Source organism: Schistocerca americana, chromosome 7 (assembly GCF_021461395.2).
Source record: "Schistocerca americana isolate TAMUIC-IGC-003095 chromosome 7, iqSchAmer2.1, whole genome shotgun sequence".
NCBI classification, from domain to species: Eukaryota; Metazoa; Arthropoda; class Insecta; order Orthoptera; family Acrididae; genus Schistocerca; species Schistocerca americana.
Genome location: NC_060125.1, coordinates 425,031,384 through 425,053,170, shown reverse-complemented (window position 1 = coordinate 425,053,170; position 21,787 = coordinate 425,031,384). Strand labels below are relative to the sequence as shown.

The following is a 21,787-nucleotide window of genomic DNA, read 5'->3' as shown; positions in this document are numbered from 1 at the left end:
TCTGAAATCGTGTATCTTTGGCTCAGTTGTAGAGCGGTGGGTCGTCGAGTGTTGAACACGGAGTAAGCTGGCAGAACTATTAGCGTAATATACGAGGACGATTTTGCTGAAAAAAATTGTTACGAATTATTAATCTAATGGAGTGACATACAGAAGCAGCATTTATGGAACACATAGAATGGATTTGCATTATGGATATGTTTTTAAGGTCAATGTAAGTCATTTCAGTTTGAATACCCATAAAACTTTTGTAAAGAAAGTAAAGTTTACGGTTTTCTGTGAGGTTTATTTTCTTGTGAAACCAGAGTTTAAAATCCTGCATTGTCGTTATAATGAACGGATTAGCATTTTCATTTCAAGCAAGAAGTTTTTTTAATATGAGAAAATCATCCAGATCTTCCTCCTAGTAGCGTAATTTAGCTGACGCGATTCTTTCAAGCTGTGCTGTTACTGCTGATTATTTGGTACTTTTTCAGGTGAGATTCTTTTCATATCTCGTTAGTTCTTCCTCGTCTCACGTTTCCACTGCACAAATTCTAAGCATTTTCTTTTTAATTCAGATTTTTAAAGTACCAGACACCAGTGCACATTTCACAGTGTTGCTAAGTAATTTCAGTGTTTCAATTTTTTTGGACAATGCACAGTTTGATTTTGGTAGTGGTTATTGAGTAACAGTTTTGAATTAATTTCCTGCACAGTAACCGCCAGTTACTTTTGTCTTACATAATGTGTGTACTGAGACACACTGTTAGCAATAGTTATTTTATAACAGAGGACAGAAAGTACATTCAGTATTGAGTAAAAGCAGGCAAACATTTTAATGCTCATGAACGAATGAACGATCGAGTCGCAGGAAATAAGTTTCACTTGCCTACAGCTGCTTCGGGCTGTCCGCTGGCACGTTTGAAAAGATTTTTTTTTTTTTTTTTTTTTTTTGTTTACTACAGCACACAGCACAGTGCATGTTTTATATACTAATAATTTCATGTTCCTTTCCTTACAGTTAGTTTTTGTGTAATTCTTACATGCGAAATTTATTTGTTTTCATATACTTGACGTGTTACCAATATTCATTACGTATAATAAATATTCACTACATGTGGATTTTGCTGATAGGCAACGGTTACGTCAAATTTTCAGTTACTGGATTTTTCCAAAATTTATTCTGAGCGATAAACCATATTACAGTTTTAGCATTTTTGGTAAAGGTTGTCAATTTCACTTTGTTACAACAATGAATACCAGACGCGTGTAGCGCGGTGACGAACAGCAATAGAATCTGACGCAGCACAACAAAAGCATTTCATGTAACTCATAAAATAATGACCAGTTACCGTTTAGCAGCAATACAGTAAGCGACACATAACGTAATGCAATTACGCAAGCGCAGGGAAACGTGCCTACATCAGAAATAGAACAAAATTCCGAAACGAGTAATACTGAACAAGAATCGGTAAGTGATAAGTCGCCAATTCATAATAAGCAAATCGGACCGCAAAATAACACAGATACGGAAATGAAGTCGAATAACACAGATTCAGGTTTTGCATCGTTTGTTTCCGGTAGATCGGACTCTGTCACTATGTCGAACAACAATGAATTCAGATTAAAACGTAATATCGATGTTTCAAAAACTGCTTGAACAGCTTAAACTGTCGCAACTGCTACAAGAACGAACAGGCGAGCACGTCAGAGAGATGTAAGACAAAATAATTCACAGTTTGAACAGTTGAGGGAAGACCGTAAACAGTCACAAGAACAAACTGATGGGCACTTTAAACAGACACAAGAAAAGATTCAAGAGAAGAAATGAGGAAAGATTTTCAACCAGTGTTTGGCGGTATTGATAACCGATTACAAGTTTTAGTAACCGAATTGAGCAAATTAATGACACATGAAAAACCGATGGCGCAGATACAATGGCGAAAATTAGTGAGGTCGTCCCCAACGAAATAGTTACCGAGATAAAAGAGCAGACCGCATTATTACAAGATAACGTCAAAGAAATTAACAAAAAATTCGAAACATTACACTTACGATCAGAAGTACAGAAATAAAAGATAAGTAACATCTCCAAACAAATTGATGAACTATACACAAAAATGACAAATTTGTTTTCCAACAACGAACGAGGTTCCGAAGATACTGTGCTTGTGCGCTTCACGGACACAGCCGAATAATAATGTTTGAAACATTTCAAGGAAAATCAGATAAAAATTAATAAACAACAAAAGGATGACATTTCAACCGTACAGTCACAACTTTTGCGTACTGAAGAAAAATTGAACTGAAAAGAGTTTAAACGTAGTAAAACAAGTCAACACAGTGAAAACCTAGAAGACAATAGTAACTTACGGCGTTTGTGAGATTACCAACGTGAACAGTTTCACACGTCAAGGCATGACAGTGAACAAAGCGCTTGGTGCACCGGAGAAAACGTTGCGCCAAGGCGCTAAGACACATTTGATTATAAACTTGTCCTCGTACGCACATTCGAAGTTGTCTGAAATTTCACGAGCGAAATTCATCCTAAGGAGTGGTGTGATAAAATTATCTATGTGTTACCACCAAATAGCCCCTTAAACACAAGCTAGAATTTAAGTGTGGATACCTAGAAAATGAACCAGCAACCTGAATGCGATCGATTATAAGAGATTGTCAGTCAGAAGAGGACTTTTACCAAACATTTTAACTGCATATTACTCTACATCAAAGCAGGATAGAATCAAGCACAGTACGATCATGTTTCGTAACTTTGAACAATCGGAATTCTCAAGTCCCGCACAGTATTTCGAGAATTGATACGGCGGAACTAATATCTATACCATGCGCTCAACCCACCTTAGTTATTTAGAATTTATCTCACGAAATAACCTACCCATTTACGTCAAATAATGGGTTGTTTTGGGGAAGGAGACCAGGCAGCTAGGTCATTGGTCTCATCGGATTAGGGAAGGACGGGAAAGGAAGTCAGCCATGCCCATTGAAAGGAGCCATCCCGGCATTTGCCTGGAGCGATTTAGGGAAACCACGGAAAACCTAAATCAGGATGACCGGACGCGGGATTGAACCGTCGTCCTCCCGAATGCGAGTCCAGTGTCTAACCATTGCACCACCTCGCTCGGTGTCAAATAATGTTGGCAAGCAGGTGTAAGGACGATTTAGAAGAATTTTTGACCCTTTTGAAAGAACTGAAACTAGACAGTGATTATGCTCCAACAGAAAATTTTCTGTTTATCATAAGTTTGATAATACGAATGCTCATACTCACGACATGACAATAGAAACAACGTAGATAATATAATAGATTTCATAAACAATCACAAACGCGATCGTAGACACTATCCTTACGAAACACAAGTATGGCACCAAAATAACTATAAAGACAGGTACAATTTCACAAGCCTCGATTCGAATTCTTATTTTGAAAATAAACATCGTTTTGGAAACAGTCGTAAATATAATAACAAGCACAATAATATCAGAATAACAGTCAGCAAAACAAGTCTATATGGCAGAACTCTGGTAGACTGTCACCACAATGGCATGTAGAGATAGTCGAAGTTAGATTACTGACACACAACGACGGTCAGCGACAGGATAAAAAGAATAAACAGTAACTTCAGGTCTAAGCAGCTGAAAGAAAAAGGCAGCAAACACAACACTCTCCTGCCATAACTGTTAACTTCATGCTATTCGAAGAAATTAGGGACATTCTGCTGAAGGAGAACAAAGTTGGACCAAATCAAACTGTGCGCCCTGTAATCAACATTTGCATTGCTTATACTAATTTTACCGCAGTTTTGGACTCAGATGGGGCAATTCAGTTATCAGCAAGTCAACATATAATAACTGTTCAAAAACAGTACTTTCCGTGACAAACCGTTGATGTTAGACAGTGACCTTTTCGGAATTTACTTGTCAGGGACAAAGTTTTGCTATGAATTTCTCATTGTGCCATTGGTCTCTACTCAAATAATTTTAGGTGTCGATTTCTTCAATTAATACAAAGCAGCAATGAACTTTAATGATGCAAAAATTAATCAAACAATTTTGAACCATCATATCGTTTTAAAATTTGAAGACTGGTTAAGCTCACAAGAAGAAAAGATCAACTGCCTATGTTTCCTACATAATGATTCTTTTCGATGCTCACTCCATTCTGTTGACAGTAATACGGCTTATTATTGTACAAACTACGACATCTATGACAGGTAATCAATTTAACTACACTAATCCAGCGAAAGATCGAGGAGGTAGAGAATTTTGATGAACATGATAGAAAATAACTAAGCAAAATTTTACAAGAACATGTGGTAGTGTTTACTAAGAGACCTGGCACCAACAAGGGATTTCAGTACCAGTTTCCAGTTAGAGAGCACAAAAAATTCTGTATAAGACCTTATGTAATACTGGTTCTTTACCGAGAAAAGGTGAAGGCTGAGATACAGTTGGTGTTAGAAAACGGTGTTATTGAGCCAGCTGTCACCTCCTACAACAGTCCATTGCATGTCAATGAAAGAGAGATGGTTCAATTACGTTGGTCTTGGACTCTCATCAGATTGATCGTAATTCTTCCAGAAACAGACAGACCTCAGATGCTTGAAAAATTGTTACAAAATTTCTATGGCGTACATCTACTGTCATCTGTAGATTTACACTCAGGTTATTGGCAAATAGAGTTACATCCTAACAGCAAGAAGTACACAGCATTTTTGTGCTTTGGAATGTGTCCCGAGTTCCGTAAACTGCCCTTTAGTTTAAACGTCTCATCAGCATCAATTATTGATGGAATAAATATTATTCTTCCACACCATCTAAAGAGATATATCAACACCAATTTTGATATTTTGATAGTAGACCAAACTTGGTCAACACACAACAAAATCTTTAAAAAAAATTTGAACATTTTTGAAGATTCAGGTTTGACAGTAAACTTAGAAAAATCAAATTTCGGTAAGATTAGTATAAAATTTTTAGGCCATATCATTTCACCAGAACATATCAGAGCAATCCCACCACCTACTAGTAAATGACAAGTCAGAAGCTTTTTAGAAGCAGTAAATTTTTACCATTGATTTTTTAAATTCAAAATATTGACTACACCAACATTAAGGTCTTTGGCAGGCAAAAGCACCATTTGACACTGGAATGATCAAGCACAATTAGAGTATGGTACACTAAAAGAGGCATTGCTCACTGCACCTATTTTAGCTCATCATGATCTCAATAGATTTCTGCTTATCTACAGATTCTTTCAAAATAGGACTCAGAGCTCATCTTTTCCAAGAGCACATTGAGAATGGTATCATTTTCCAAAAGACTATTGTGCTTAGTAGTAGTGTGTTAAGTAAATCAGAAAGAAATTATGCAGTCACAGAATTAGAGGCCTTAGCCATTGTCTGGTCATTTACGAAATTAAGATACTGTGTACTCATCAAGCATACAAAAGTTTATTCAGACCACAAATCCTAACAGTTTTTAATGACCTGCCAGTTCAACAATGAAAGATTACGTCATAGGACACTGACTTTGGAGGAACCTAATTACACTATCTGCTACATTCTTGGAAAAGACAGCATCATTTCTGAAGCTTTACCTTGTACCCCAGCTGGTTTATCTGATAACAACACAGATACTTTACAGGACATAAATTTAACCTTGCTTTATATACAAAAAGTAGCTTTCGAAAACTTTATCTCAAATTCAGTACTCAACATAGCATAAGAACAAAATGAAGATTACATTAGGAGAAATCCCCCAGGAGAAATACAGCTGTCAGACAATTTTGTCAGAAATGATATCTTCTGTAAACGTAGCACTGTAAATGGTATAATTTGGGTGGTGTGTGTTCCAGAGGAATTTTTCAATAAGTTGATATGGTACAGGCATTTAAGCTATGTGCATTTCGAACAATGGCAATGTTTCCTCACATTACAAACCATATGCTATTTTAACAGCATGGAGAAAAGAATACGAAAAGTACTTATGAAGTGTAACCTCTGTCAAAAAGCCAAACCTTCCACCATCTCACATTGTGCCCCACTGTTTCCAAGCTAAAAGCTAAAAAAATTAGCAACTGTAGATTTATTAGGACCACTAGTTAGATCCAGAAATTATTTTTCTTATGTTTTCATTGCAGTGGAGTTGACATCTAGACATCTAAATTTATATCACTGACCCCTTTGCGTAAGGCTGCAGCTAAAACAGCGTCCAAAGCATTCATTAAGAACTTGTTACACCCCATACAACATGTTGACAAGGTCATATCAGATGAAAATCATCAGTTTTGATGCAATTGGACTGCATATGTTAAAGAGATACAGATCCAACCAATATTTATTTCATTATATTCTCAACTTTCAACCCCATCACAATGTATAATGAAAGAGATTAACAAGTTGTGCAAATCTCATCCAGTATGAAGTAAAGGTAAGTCTCCTACTCAAAAATTCTTCCTTTTCTGCAATGGAGCGTACAGAATTAAAACAATAGTGCATGAGAATCCAATAAAAGTTGAAACACTGTTAACAAGGAAATCCAAATGAATGCACCATGTATCACACATAAAACAATTTGGTTACTAAATATTATGTTGTCAATACATGATATTGTAGACAGTGAGATGTGCGTAATTTTATGTAGCTCATTAGATATTCAATGAAATTTTGTTTTCTACTACATTCGTATGTGACAAACAAGTATATTGAGAGTGTCGTATACAATTCCATGAAGTATGTAAAGGAACAACGATAAACATTAGTCCAGTTCTTTGGCTTTGTGTGACGAATGGTAGTAGTAGTACAAGTGATTTTCTTAGTAAGCAGCTAACTATGTAGTTTTTCTTATCTATCAATTTGTGAAGACTAAGCAGAGAATAAGTATCATATTGGAGAGTAATGAAGTTTTATGATGTAAGAGGTTATTTGTGTGTTGAAGCTGTTGGTATTATATTTTGATGATGATGGATGATGAAGTATATGACGAGTAGTATGATATACATTATGATATTTGAGGTAATGGTGAATAGGGATGGGTTAGGGACTCTGTTTTCTGTTGGCACATAATGCTGGAAGAATGGAACATTTAATAGGTTGCAAGCTAAGAAGTGAGTAAGTGTTGATGTCATATGAAATGCTTGAATGATATGAAATGATTTACACACTCTATATGAAAGTTTTTGCTTGAACATCTGAAAGAGTTGATGTATGAGTTAGTAAAATATTAGATAGAATACAGTTCGCCACTTAGTTACTTTCACTGGCCATCAGTACTACATTTCTTGTGAGTGATGTTTTTTGTGCATGACAGCAGTATTTCTTGCAAATTTTTTAATTACTTTTGTAAACTTTAGATTTTGAACTAATCTTTATCCTTTTCTGTTCACCAAACGTCTTGAAAGTTCATGAAGAAAAATGTTGACACTCTGAAAGATCATTGGGGGAGACTAACTCAAAAACCAAGAAAAATGAGAGAGTTATCCGTCACAGAAACGAGCAAGTTAATAATTACTAACAGTCTTTTCCAGCAAACACTTTTAACTTAATATAAAACACTTATTTAGTATAGACAGTACCAGGGTACACCATTCTAAGTAAAGTAGTTTAGATAATCATATATTTTTTCATCTTTTATGTCTCAATGTCATCTTTCTTCACTTCCTGGCAGATTGATTTATGTTGATACGCAATACATTTTTCACTGGTTAAACCAAGTTTTGTTAAGATGTGATACACTGTTGAATATGCTATGAAAACTTACTTTTCTTTGATTTTGTGTTTTTGGGTGTTCCTTTAATGATGAAATTTCTTTAAGATGTCATGTTGTATAGTTTTCTTGACGCTCCCTTTGCTTGCAGTTAGATGATTTGCTTTTTCCTGTGCTGTGTGAATGAGGGTGATGTGCTACTCTGCCGGCCGAAGTGGCCGTGCGGTTAAAGGCGCTGCAGTCTGGAACCGCAAGACCGCTACGGTCGCAGGTTCGAATCCTGCCTCGGGCATGGATGTTTGTGATGTCCTTAGGTTAGTTAGGTTTAACTAGTTCTAAGTTCTAGGGGACTAATGACCTCAGCAGTTGAGTCCCATAGTGCTCAGAGCCATTTGATGTGCTACTCTAATTTTAGCTCAAATGTTCAAATGCGTGTGAATTCCTAAGGGACCAAACTGCTGAGGTCATCAGTCCCCGGACTTACACACTACTTAAACTAACTTATGCTAAGAACAACACAAACACCCATGCCCGAGGGAGGACTCGAACCTCTGGCGGGAGGGGCCATGCAGTCCGCGACATGGCGCCTCTAAGTGTGCGGCCACTCTGGGCAACCTAATTTTAGTGTGATCTCTATACTTTAATCAATGCATATATAAGATAGAAATTCATGAGTTAACAATAAGCTACTAGGGGTATATGTTAAGATGATGGTTAACCATGGTGGAAAAAATGAGAGTTAAATAAATGATCTGAAGAGATAATGCGAGATATAAGGTTTGATTAAAAAATATGGTTTTGTATGAGGTGGTGATCTGAAAAGTGTGCAGCTAATGAAAAAAGGTTTTGAGTTTCTGGTTTTAATAATGTGGATATCCTGAAGTTTAGGTCTGAATTTGAGCGATGTTTGAGGTATAATGGTAATACTATGGAAGTTACATGGTTGAAAGATGAAATTTTAGGAAAATGTGAGTGATAAATAATAGATTTTGGAAGTGGTTTCTGTGCAATTTAAGAAGTTGAAGGGTGGAAGTAATTTGAGGAATTTTTAAAGTATAGATAATGAAATATATATTTGATGCAAGCATGGCGATGTTTGACTATTTTGGGTGAGCATGACTTGTTGACACATGACTCTATGACAGCTCCCTTTTCCCTTCCCTAAACATATGATCATGAATCCAAAGCAGATATCTGAAATTTTAAAGCAGTGATAATTTTAGTACCAAAGAATATACATTACAAGTGATAGGCTACACATTTTTTGCTTTCCATTGTTTAAATATAAAGATGACAATTTATAATATGTTCCATAAAATTTCAGGCGTGTATGTATGTGTCATACCTTTTGCTTTATCATGAAAAGTTTATTGTGAATATTTGAATTTTCATTATTATCTACATATTGTATAAGTGCGTATTTCATGTTTTATGTAATCTCTTAGATATGTTTATGAAATTCTTTTTTGTGGAAAATAATCCTGTGTCATGTAAAGAGATTTTGTATCATTTTCATACTTCATAATATTTTTGCAAGTGCGAGGGATAAAACAATTAGTAAACACTTCTCTGAGATTAGGTATAACCTTCTTTCTGATTAATGACTGAAGGACTGTGTCATTATGTGCACTTTGATTTTCTGTGCATCACTTAGTTTTATCTCCAACATGTGACATTAGCAGGCAAGAGACAGTTTACTTGTCAGCCAAAAAACCTCAGTCGGTATTGCAAGAGACAATTTTCAGTGAGTGTGGGAATTTATATTGCACAAGATGTTAATTTGTTATGGAAGGTATTATGTTGGTCAGCGAAGGACGTCTAGTAACTTTCCTGATCTTGAGTCTTCACCATTGCTAACATGAGTTATTGTTGGCAGAAGACAATTTTTTACTGGTCGCTCTATCAGACTTCAGCTACTGTTGAATGTTCCACTCCCAGAGGTGTTTCTGTTGAACGCTAGGCCAGACTCAAAACACTGTTTGACGTTGCACTTGAAGATAAGTTTTTGCTGGTTGTTTGGCTGAACTCCAGCCCTCACTAGTCATTCTACTGCGATATTGGTGATGTTACTTCACTAGTGGACATCAAGAGACTGAAATGTCAGTCTCATACACAAATATAGTGCTGCATAGTGATTGAGGCAAATCATGGACTGTTCAGATGTTTTTTGTGATAGGAATTTATGTGGACTGCAATGACTTCCATTCTGCAATGACATTTTTACGTGATGAATAGGTGTTTCAGTTGTATGCTTAATCAGAATTTGACAATACCCTGTGCACGGACTTTTAACGAAAAACCACAAGTTCAATTACTTTATGTACATGTTTTCAATTTATATGCTTTGTAAAATTTTATATACACTCCTGGAAATGGAAAAAAGAACACATTGACACCGGTGTGTCAGACCCACCATACTTGCTCCGGACACTGCGAGAGGGCTGCACAAGCAATGATCACACGCACGACACAGCGGACACACCAGGAACCGCGGTGTTGGCCGTCGAATGGCGCTAGCTGCGCAGCATTTGTGCACCGCCGCCGTCAGTGTCAGCCAGTTTGCCGTGGCATACGGAGCTCCATCGCAGTCTTTAACACTGGTAGCATGCCGCGACAGCGTGGACGTGAACCGTATGTGCAGTTGACGGACTTTGAGCGAGGGCGTATAGTGGGCATGCGGGAGGCCGGGTGGACGTACCGCCGAATTGCTCAACACGTGGGGCGTGAGGTCTCCACAGTACATCGATGTTGTCGCCAGTGGTCGGCGGAAGGTGCACGTGCCCGTCGACCTGGGACCGGACCGCAGCGACGCACGGATGCACGCCAAGACCGTAGGATCCTACGCAGTGCCGTAGGGGACCGCACCGCCACTTCCCAGCAAATTAGGGACACTGTTGCTCCTGGGGTATCGGCGAGGACCATTCGCAACCGTCTCCATGAAGCTGGGCTACGGTCCCGCACACCGTTAGGCCGTCTTCCGCTCACGCCCCAACATCGTGCAGCCCGCCTCCAGTGGTGTCGCGACAGGCGTGAATGGAGGGACGAATGGAGACGTGTCGTCTTCAGCGATGAGAGTCGCTTCTGCCTTGGTGCCAATGATGGTCGTATGCGTGTTTGGCGCCGTGCAGGTGAGCGCTATAATCAGGACTGCATACGACCGAGGCACACAGGGCCAACACCCGGCATCATGGTGTGGGGAGCGATCTCCTACACTGGCCGTACACCACTGGTGATCGTCGAGGGAACACTGAATAGTGCACGGTACATCCAAACCGTCATCGAACCCATCGTTCTACCATTCCTAGACCGGCAAGAGAACTTGCTGTTCCAACAGGACAATGCACGTCCGCATGTATCCCGTGCCACCCAACGTGCTCTAGAAGGTGTAAGTCAACTACCCTGGCCAGCAAGATCTCCGGATCTGTCCCCCATTGAGCATGTTTGGGACTGGATGAAGCGTCGTCTCACGCGGTCTGCACGTCCAGCACGAACGCTGGTCCAACTGAGGCGCCAGGTGGAAATGGCATGGCAAGCCGTTCCACAGGACTACATCCAGCATCTCTACGATCGTCTCCATGGGAGAATAGCAGCCTGCATTGCTGCGAAAGGTGGATATACACTGTACTAGTGCCGACATTGTGCACGCTCTGTTGCCTGTGTCTATGTGCCTGTGGTTCTGTCAGTGTGATCATGTGATGTATCTGACCCCAGGAATGTGTCAATAAAGTTTCCCCTTCCTGGGACAATGAATTCACGGTGTTCTTATTTCAATTTCCAGGAGTGTATTTGTGTATCTTGTTAAATTTTGGTAGTTTTCACATTGTAGGACAACATAAAAGCGTATTTTATCAAATGGGGGGGGGGGGGGGAGGATTATGAAAGGTGGACATATATAGGTGCACTGGACATTTATTTGCAAATAGTTTCAGAATGAGTGGAAATTTCATGTTACGAGAGCGAAGCAGCTGCGTGTGACATCTGGGGAATAGTCCGCTTATGGCACTGAAAGCAGTATCTCTGAACTTGAGAATCTATGGCACAAGTGTAGCGCAGAGGGTAGTCAAATGTTGGACATGGGGTAAGTTGGCCGAACATCTAGTATAGTGCATATTGGAGAAGGATTTGGCTGAATAAAATTGTTAGGAATTATTAATCTGATGGAAGAACTTATAGACGCACCATTTACGAAACAGAGCGAATGGATTTGCATTATGAATATGTGTTTATGGTACTAATTATTGCTGACGCGTACCTCCCCACCTCAGCTTAGGTCATTTCAGTTTAATTCATTTCAATTTGCATAATCTTAAAGGCACTACCTTGAAAGACTTTGGAAAGTAAGTAAAGTTTTCGGTTTTCTGTGATTTTTATGTTCTTGTGAAATAAAAATTTAAAATCTGCCATAGTCATTGTAACGAACGAATTAATATTCACATTTCAAGTCAGAACTATTTTTTTTTAGTAGGAAAAATCATCTCACTCTTTCTCCCAGTAGTTTAGTTTTAATTTAGCGTATCTTATCTGGCGTGATTTCTTCATGCTCTGCTGTTGCTGCGATTACGCGGTAATTCTTTAGGTGAGGTTCTTTTCATATTTTGTTGGTTCTTTCCTTTCTCATCTCACATTTCCACTGCGCGGATTTTAAACTTTTCTATTGAGTTTAGATTTTTAATGAGTCAATGAACAGTGTGTGTTTCATAGTGTGGTTATGTAATGTCAGTGTTTCAAATTTTGGACGTGCACGGTATCGATTTAATTTCCTGTACAGTGAACGCCAGTCAGTTTTCTCTTTACGTGAATATGTGTACCGAGACACGCTGTTCGCAGTAGCAATTTCAGTTCAACCTTTTTATAACAGAGGGCATCACATTCAGTTTTGAGCAAAAAGCAGGTAAACATCTGAATGCTCGTGAATGAACGAACGATCAAGTCAGAGCAAATAACTTTCAGAACATTCGTCTCTCAACCTTCTCAGTTATTTCTGTCCACATACTAGAGCTTGAAATAACTGGATGTACACATTTGTGCCGGACCAGGAGTCGAACTCATGTATGAACGTTTCGTCGAGACGTTGAGGAGTTAGGAATCTTGTGGAAAACAGCGGTGATGGAACTAAATCGTCTCAGAAGGGTCAAATCCCAGCCCGACACCAAACTTTTCAGTCACTCAACTTCAAATAAAATGTTGCCCTGTATTTTGTATGATAACTGGTTTATTAAATAAAATAAAATTTCTACGGTAAGGAAGCTCGCTAGGGGCAGAGTTTCTGTTTGCCATGACTTCTGTGTGTCATGGCCCAATCTAAACCGTCTCTACTCCAGCCGTAGTGAATGTGGATTCCGAACTACGGTGCAACCTGACGTTCACTTGGCGTTACCAGAGGTGAAGGAGGGTGGTTAGTGCCTATAAAAAACAGTTGCATGAAGTGGGAATCAGTAATGAAATCTCGGTAATTAAGTCTCGCGAGCAACATGTTTAAGGGATTAACATTGCAAGATCACAGGTTAACGTAATCGCGAGATAAGTCATTGCAAATGTGAAATGCTGATACACTAACAACCAGTGTAACCGTCAGAATGTTAATTACAAGCATGCAAACTGGTATGAGTTGTGTTGTACAGGTGCCGGATGTCAGTTTATGGGATGGAGCGCCATGGCTGTTGCACTTGGTCGCTCAATACAGGGACGGTTAATACTGATTGCTAATGACACTGGAGCCGTCTTCCAATGATGTCCCATATGTGCTCGATTGGAGACAGATGTGGTGATCGAACAGCCGAAGCAACATGTTGACACTCTGTCGAGCATGTTAGGTCACAACAGCAGTACGAAAACGAGAGTTAACGTGTTGGAAAACCCCACCTGAATGCTGTTTATGATTCGCAGCACAGCAGAAATTTTGTCTAAGATACTTTATGTCCTCCTACATTCACTCAACTTCGACACCTTCCTGTACACCACAGCATCATTAGCAAATATCCGTAAACTGCTGCGCACCCTGTCCGCAAGATCATTTATGTACACAGAAAATAACAACAGTCCTATTGCTCTTCCCTAGGACACTCATGACAGTACCTTTGTCTCTGGTGAGTACTAGCCGTCGAGGACAACGTACTGGGTTCTGTTACTTAAGAAGTCTTCGAGCCACACACATATCTGGGAATCTATTCCATTTGGTCGTATATTCGTTGACAGTCTGCAGAGGGTCACCGTGTCAAATTCTTTCCGGAAATCTAGAAATATGGAATCTGCCTGTCGCTCTTCATCCATAGTTGGTAAGCTGAGTTTCGTACGAGCGATGCTCTCTAAAGCCGTATTGACTCGTGGACAGAAGCTTTTCGGTCTCAAGGAAATTTATTATATTCGAAATAAGAATACATTCAAGAAAAACTGCCGTGTCACGAATGTTGCGGTCAGTCTCTGAAGGCTTACTGAGGAAAATACTAATACACCTCTCAATATGCCAAAGACCAGATTTGCCTACATTGAAAAGGCGAGCACCCAGCCTCATACTGATGCGACATAAGTGTCCCATCGCTTTGAATAGAATTCTGGAAGAAGACCGCAATCACTGCCCGAATTCCTTGATGTACTGTTGCATTTAAAGCTCTATATCATGCTTGCAGAAGGCAAGCTACAGCTTACAATATTCTTGTCGTGTCAGCAGCTGAATGATACAATCATTTTTACACAGTATTTCAGCGGTCCATTTTGTCGCATTCTTCAGGCGATAACGCATTTTACTAATCCAGAACTGGTTCCTGCTGTTAACACAAACGGAAATGCTGACCTCCCAGGTGTGGGATACCAAGCACGTCGCGCTATACTTCCAGTTGTAACTACAACTGTGGCACAACGCGTTTAGCAGGCGTTAACTGTTAGTCGTTGGTCTCATCATTTCGTGCTGGACACCGCAGTACTGACCGGCAGAGGGAAAGAGAGCGTGTTTAGACTTTGCGCCAATCTCCTAGATTAAATTTCAACGTCTCTGCAGTGTCTCATGGAGTGAGGGTATGTGACAGCGTTGATGGCGATCTATTCGTTAGATGGAGGCTTCAGGTACAATTATTTCTTTTTTTTATCTGTAGTTCTGTTGACGCCGTGTGACTCTGACTGTCGCTTTATCTTGGTAGACATTCGCTCTTATGGAAAAGACAGCGACTCAGGAATTTTCAGAGGTTCCGCCCTAGATGAGAAACTCGATGAAAAATGGTAGGATGTACCAAAACAAAGATCTCTAAGAGAAAACTACGACATGGCACTTCGTTATGTGATAGTAGTTGACGAAGAATTTGAGCTGATGGAAAATTCAATGAACCCCTATAGCGAAAAGCAGCTAAACTATGAACAAAAACTATTTAACTGTCGGCTGGCTTTAGCACATAGGGATGCTGAGTGTATTTTCAGTATAGCGTGTACTGAGTGGAGAATACTACGTAGACCATGAGATGTCAATGTGGACGACGCCGAACACAATGTAAAGGTAATTACAATAGTTCACGACTATGTTGGAATAAGAGACGAATTACACACCAAGATCTCTTGTAAGGATATCTCATAAGATATAAATGCTACCCATAGTGGACGACTCATTTCATCAGTGGTTGAGATTCAGGCTAAATTGACCATCTATTTATTAAGGTAGACTTGAATATGCAGACTGAATGATGTGAACAAAAGTATAGGCCTCAGCTGTTAACCATTAAGTTTTTCTTGCCTACATTTTCTTTGAATCTTTTCCTCATAGAATATCAATTCTTCTCAAGCTCGCCGTCCCAAAATTATATTTTTGACATTTACGACGCTATATTTCTTCCAATTCATCCATCAGTAGCTCGAAGTCAATATTCTCGCCTTCGGTTTCACTTACTTTCCGCAATGTCCAAAAAATAAATTAGTGTCCATGGGGTGACTTGAGCTCAATAATGGGAGATTCAGGCATCATCTCTACCGCCTCAACATGATCACATCCTGTTAATTCCAATGCGATTGTGAGGCAGATGTTGATCACACTTTCTTCGGCTAGTACAGAAGGGATCAAGAAACTACAAAGCTAATAAGTATCTGATTGACCTGTGTAAATGCTTTACCAGCAAACATTAAGATTATTTTACCAACAGAAGACAAAAAGTGTATAAGCTCCTATACGATTTTATAATAGAGAGTCAAACAACAACGTAAGGAAATAGAATTTTTTTACATTATCAATACCGGTGGTGAATATGTTAATTTGCTTAGATCATTGACTTAATTTCAATTGCAATGGAGGTAAGATATGATTTTTGTTGTCTATGGGTCTGGGGCTGGTTATATGGGTGATGTTCAAAATCCATTAACAAATTTAACAGAAAAAAGCAAAACAAAAAAACACACACACGACAGAAGATACGACGGGGACACACGGTCAACTGAACAGCACACTATTGTAACCGTACATTAACGCATGTTCATCTGCACGTATAAATTCGCGCGCTCGTGTGATCGGTTGTTGAATGTTTTGATGTATAAACGGGCGATTTGAAAATGCGCATCGGTCTTCCGTCGTGTGAACTTATCATTAGCCCATCACGTCTCCCAGCCACAATACTACACGAGACCTCCCGTCTTTGAAATAGTTTTGGATGCCTGAAGTAAACATTTTTAGGTTTAGTAGCAATTACAGGCATGTCTATTATGTTAATTGCGGCTTATGTGATTGCAGTTAAGAAATGTTGTGTATTTACAACCTGCGACGGCATGCCGCAGCTCTCAGTTTCAAATCTCCGGCGTCAGGCTACTTACCTCCTTTTCAAGCTCCTTCTTCTCTTTGCTTTCTGTCAGATCTCTACCAGTGTGAGTCAAAAGAAAGTCCTTTTCTTTCTCTGTGATCCTAGGGTGCGACTCAGGCTCATCGTAGATAAAGTACAAACATGGAATCACTAGAGCTATTGCGACGCCGCCGAAAATGTAGAACACAGAGTACCAGCCCAGGTTCTTCACAATGGTTCCAGACAATGCCATTGATATTACAGTGCCCAAGTATGCCGCTGCAAAATGAAATGAAAGAAATTAGGTACCCATTATATCTTATATATGCTATTAAGAACACATTTTTATACATAAAAAGTGCAGTTTGGGTAAGACCATTAAGAAAAACTGATTAAATTTTAAAAACAGACGAGTTGCACCATCATTCCCTTATGTAAGTTCCTTTGTTTTGCCCAAAATTATAATTGTTGAGTATATTTCATCAAGTAGGAGATAAATGCTTTAAATAATCCGGCCCCTCCCGCCGGAGGTTCGAGTCCTCCCTCGGGCATGGGTGTGTGAGTTGTTCTTAGCATAGGTTAGTTTAAGTTAGTTTAAATAGTGTGTAAGTCTAGGGACCGATGACCTCTGCAGTTTGGTCCCTTAAGAACTCGCACAAATTTGAACATTTCTTTTCAAAATAATGATCTACTTGTTACGGACAAGTGTACATGAGACCGAATATCACAGAATTGTGGTACCTATAATGATAAAACAGATAAAAAATTGAGACCTCAGTAGGCGAGTAGTAATGAGCTCAGCAAGCCACGTTAAAGTTAATTGTGAAGAGACTCTACCCATCAGATTACGCGACATTGATCAACAGCCATGACGGGATAGGACCCAAGTTTTTTGTACTGCGAAGATGGCCTACATATTCAAGGCTGTAAGTGATGTGATGCTATCGTGTTGAAAAATGTGCTAAGGAGAATGTCGAATGGGGAGTATCGCCTTCCACTCTACCACTCACAGCGTTACATGTGCTACCAATGAAACACACATGTGCATCGCCCCTGTGTAACTTCATAACCGTCTTAAGTGTAAGATGAAAATATATCAATAGAAATATATTAATACTGTGACAAGCAGTGAATTCCTGTTTTTGTTTCTCTATGTAAAACAAGTTTCGTAAGCAAAATCATAGTAAAAGCGTTTGGTCAGAGTCTTTCTCTGAAGAGGCCAAACGGAAACGAACTTTGTATATTTTTGCTGTATAATAATATAAATGAAACCGTTCTTAAGTCTTCTCGCCATTGTGTGACGTCTTTTACTCTCTCTCTCTCTCTCTCTTTTTTTCAGAGTAAGCACACATGCTTATTTGCACCGTAACTTTAGATAAAATAGAAGATTATTTTGGAAATGTGTAAATGGAATTTAATAATTGCAGTATCATATCCCACGATAATAAGCATAACTTTGTATGAATATATCCATGTTTCTCTTCAGAAGCCACAAAGGAAGGACTGATAACGAATTATTCGTGGGTAGAACGACCAAACACATTACATTTTCTCCCCTTACTTATTCAATATCATAAAGCAGAAGCCCCCTGAAATCGAGTTACCGATCATATATTTCATTCCTTACGCAAATTTTTTACGTAAGAATCATGTAAGGCTGGTCGGTCAATTACCTTCGAACAACGACGTCCGCAGTCGCTTCAGTGGCTTGATATTAATAGGCGGTAACCTGATAATTGCGTGAAAACGTAATTTATACCTTTTGACAGTAATCATTAATTTCATTTATCTATTTTTTGCTAAGTTTCCCATCTTTAAAGGTTTTCCTCGCCCATCATGGAATTGCATAGTAATCAATATTTTTATTGTCGTGCCGTACTGGGAAAAGTTTTCATAATAGCAATATCTTAGCCCTTCCTCTTGTACTATAAATTCTAGAGCGAAACGTTTCACATTCCCCAAACACAGCAGTTGCTATTTTAAGTAGTCACACTTTGTAGTATCTTTGATTCACATCTAAAAATTATGAGTTCCATCTTTTCTCGCAAAGAACTCCAAAGTTCAGACAATTATCTAAACTAAAGCACATATGGTCAGTGACCAAAACACATGTTTGAGAGGAAATGGTTCACAATTCTTCCGAAGCCACCTTGCTCTGTTTTTCCAAACTCTCTGTCTGAAGATGGAGAGGAATTGCTGGGATCGATCCTTTTATGAAGTGACAGGTAGTCCCTTTCGCCAATGTTGTCCATTCTAACTAGTGCTCTGTCTTTTCATGGTCCAAGTCTCGATAAGATGTTAAATTTCATTCCTACTTGCTATCCTTCCTCTTCTGCTCATGAGTCTTTTAAACCACTGCATTCGCATACACATTGTAACCTAGTTGTAGTAGTAGTAGCTTTATTTATCCGTAGATCTCTTTTTACAAGGCTATAGGACATGTCAAAGCATTTGCAAATTTAGATCAATTTAAAAGAAGCTAATTCGTATACACATATATTTACAGACTTTTAGTTAGAGACAATCATTAGATTTAATCCTGGCATAGAATACTTTTTTTTACAAATAACTTATTAAATAATGTAATGCCACATTGCTCACTCATATCTCACTATCAGTCACTGCCCACACTATACACACATTGTTTCATAACACTTCACTCACTACACACACACACACACACACACACACACACACACACACACACACACACACACTGCTGATCTCTGGGCCATTTTCTGTACCACAACTTCCCATTTGTTATCCTGAAAAACTGAGTCAGCATCCCTCCACAATGAGTGAGATGTTGAGCTGAGAAAGAGGAAGGGGTGTTAGTATTGCGCTATTCATACTTGGGGGTAAGTGTTTCTAGAAAGGAAAAAAAGAAGGAAAAAACATAAAGTGAAGGTGTTATGTGGAATGTTGGATATTTTACATTTTTATTATTATTATTTATTTGAATAACATCTTTTTATCAAACCCCTACTCTGTTTTAGCCAAATAATCCTTCAATGTGTAAAATGTATTGCATAACAGGTACTTTTTAGGAGTCTTTGTAAATAAGTGTATTTTGGCAATTTCTGTAATCTCTTTCGGTAATTTAGTGTACAGTTTTATTCCTTGGTAGGCAATGCTGTTTTAAGTTTTATGTTTATTTTTTCTTGGTAAATGTAAGTTGAGTCTATCTCTTGTTGCATGATCATGGACAGAGCTGTTTGTGCAGTAATTACCAATGTTATTTTTGATGTGTACGACTGACTGGTAAGTGTATTCACATGGAGCAGTTAAAAACCCCCGTGTTCTGAACAGATCTTTACAATGAGTTTGACTAGTCTTGTTGGTTATTATTCTTATGGCTCTTTTATGGAGTTTGAAAATTATGTTCATATTTTGTGCATTTGTTCCCCAAAAAAGAATTCCATAGCTAAGAATTGAGTGTACATATGAATAATATGTAACTAAAACACACTGCATGTTACACACTGATGATAGGATTCTAAGGGCATAACATGCTGATGACATTCTGTTTGCAAGTGCCTTTGTGTGTTCACAGCACTTCAGCTGAGAATCAATATTCATTCCTAGAAATTTTGCATTTGTTACACAGTCTATAGAGGTGCCATCTACATTTAATTTAACAATTTCATTTTTCCTCTTCAAACTGAAGTTCAATGTAAGTTTATTACTTATTGACCAATCATAAACTTCCTTGAGAGTTTCATTTGCTTTTTCGGCAAGGAGCTCTCTTGTTTTCTTAGTGACTATAATATTGCTGTCATCAGTGAAGAGGATTTTTTCGCCATGACTAGCACTACTGGGAAAGTCACTAATGTATATCAGGAACAATATTGGTCCTAATATGCTACCTTGCAGAACCCCTACATTAATGTATTTTGGTTCTGATAAGTGATTTACTAAATGTTTAGATCTATTTGAAGTATGCATTATCTCTACTCTTTCTACCCTATCTGTTAGGTAGGATCGAAACCAGTTGTTAGCTACCCCTCTTATTCCTAATGCTTCTAATTTATTTAATAGAACCTTGTAGTCGACTGTATCAAACGCCTTAGAAAGATCCAAAAATATGCCTGTAACACACTCATCTTTATCAAGAACATCAAGTACAACTTTTGTGAATTCTACTATGGCTGACTCTGTATTTTTGCTACTTCGGAAACCAAACTGTGATTCGCTTAAAAGATTGTATTTATTTATGTAATTCATTAATCTGTCTTTCATAATTGCTTCTATTATTTTTGAGAATTCTGATAGTAGGGAAATCGGCTGGTAATTTTCTATGTTTCTGCATTACCTTTCTTAAGCAAAGGTACAATTCTTGCCTGTTTTAACTGCTCTGGAAATATCCCTGATGTGAAGGATTCATTTATTATATTTGTTAAGGGGCCTTGTATAATTCCTATGCATTGTTTCAGTACACACATTGGTACTTCATCTAAGCTTACTGACTTTTTATTTTTTAGTTTTTAAATTGTTTTATTGAGTTCATTCTCTGTGGTTGGAAGTAACATAATTGTATTCAGTGCAACATTATTTACAGATGTTATATTTATTTGAAGGAATTTTTGCTGTAGCTTCTCTGCAATAATTGAAAAATGCTCGTTTACATGGTTTTCTAAGTGCTGTGGATCATTTATTACTTTATCTCCCTCCCTTAGCAGTATGTTATTCTGTATTTGTTTGCCACTCCCGTTTCCTTTTTTATAACATCTCAGACTGCTTTGCTTTTACACTCTGCATTATATATTACTTTGTCATTAAATGATTTTCTTGCAGCAACCAGCACCTTCCTATAGATGTTCTTGTATCTATCATAGAAATTTAAGAATTCAAGATCATTGCGAATCGTTTTCATGGAACTGAGGTGCTGAAGTGTTTGGGAGGACTTCTTAATACCTGCTGTTATCCATCTGTTTTTGTGATATGTTGATACAGACATGAATAGTTTTGGAAGTGCCTTTTCAAAGTTCAATTTAAACGATGTGGAGAATTTAGAGAATTTCATATTCACATTGGTTTCCTTATACACTTCATCCCAGCTTTGTTTTTCTAGTTCTTTCGAAAAATCTTTTATTTTGATTTCTGATAGATGTCGTTTGTTGGCTCGTAGTTTAGGGAATGATTCAGTGCCTGACTTTACTGCTGTTATTTGACAGTGATGGTCTGATACTCCGAGATCTTTTACAGCTAATGTGTTCATCACTGTTCGTAAGCGCAAAGCTCGTAGCAAGTACCGTATATAGAAATGTGTCCTCAGTTGTTTCACGCACTGAACTGTTGAAAAATAGTAGAAGATGTTAAACGGAGTTGTTTGA

The 21,787-nt window shown here is 38.3% G+C and overlaps 1 protein-coding gene across 1 annotated transcript in view; it reads right to left on the bottom strand.

The window, feature by feature from the left end:
- The window catches only part of LOC124622366 (sialin-like), an 80,273-nt gene that overhangs the window by 33,116 nt on the left and 25,370 nt on the right, over nt 1-21,787 (bottom strand). Inside the window, exon 5 of the mRNA XM_047148044.1 lies at nt 16,489-16,733. Coding sequence (XP_047004000.1) covers nt 16,489-16,733 — 245 coding nt within the window. The remainder of the gene's footprint in view (nt 1-16,488; nt 16,734-21,787) is intronic.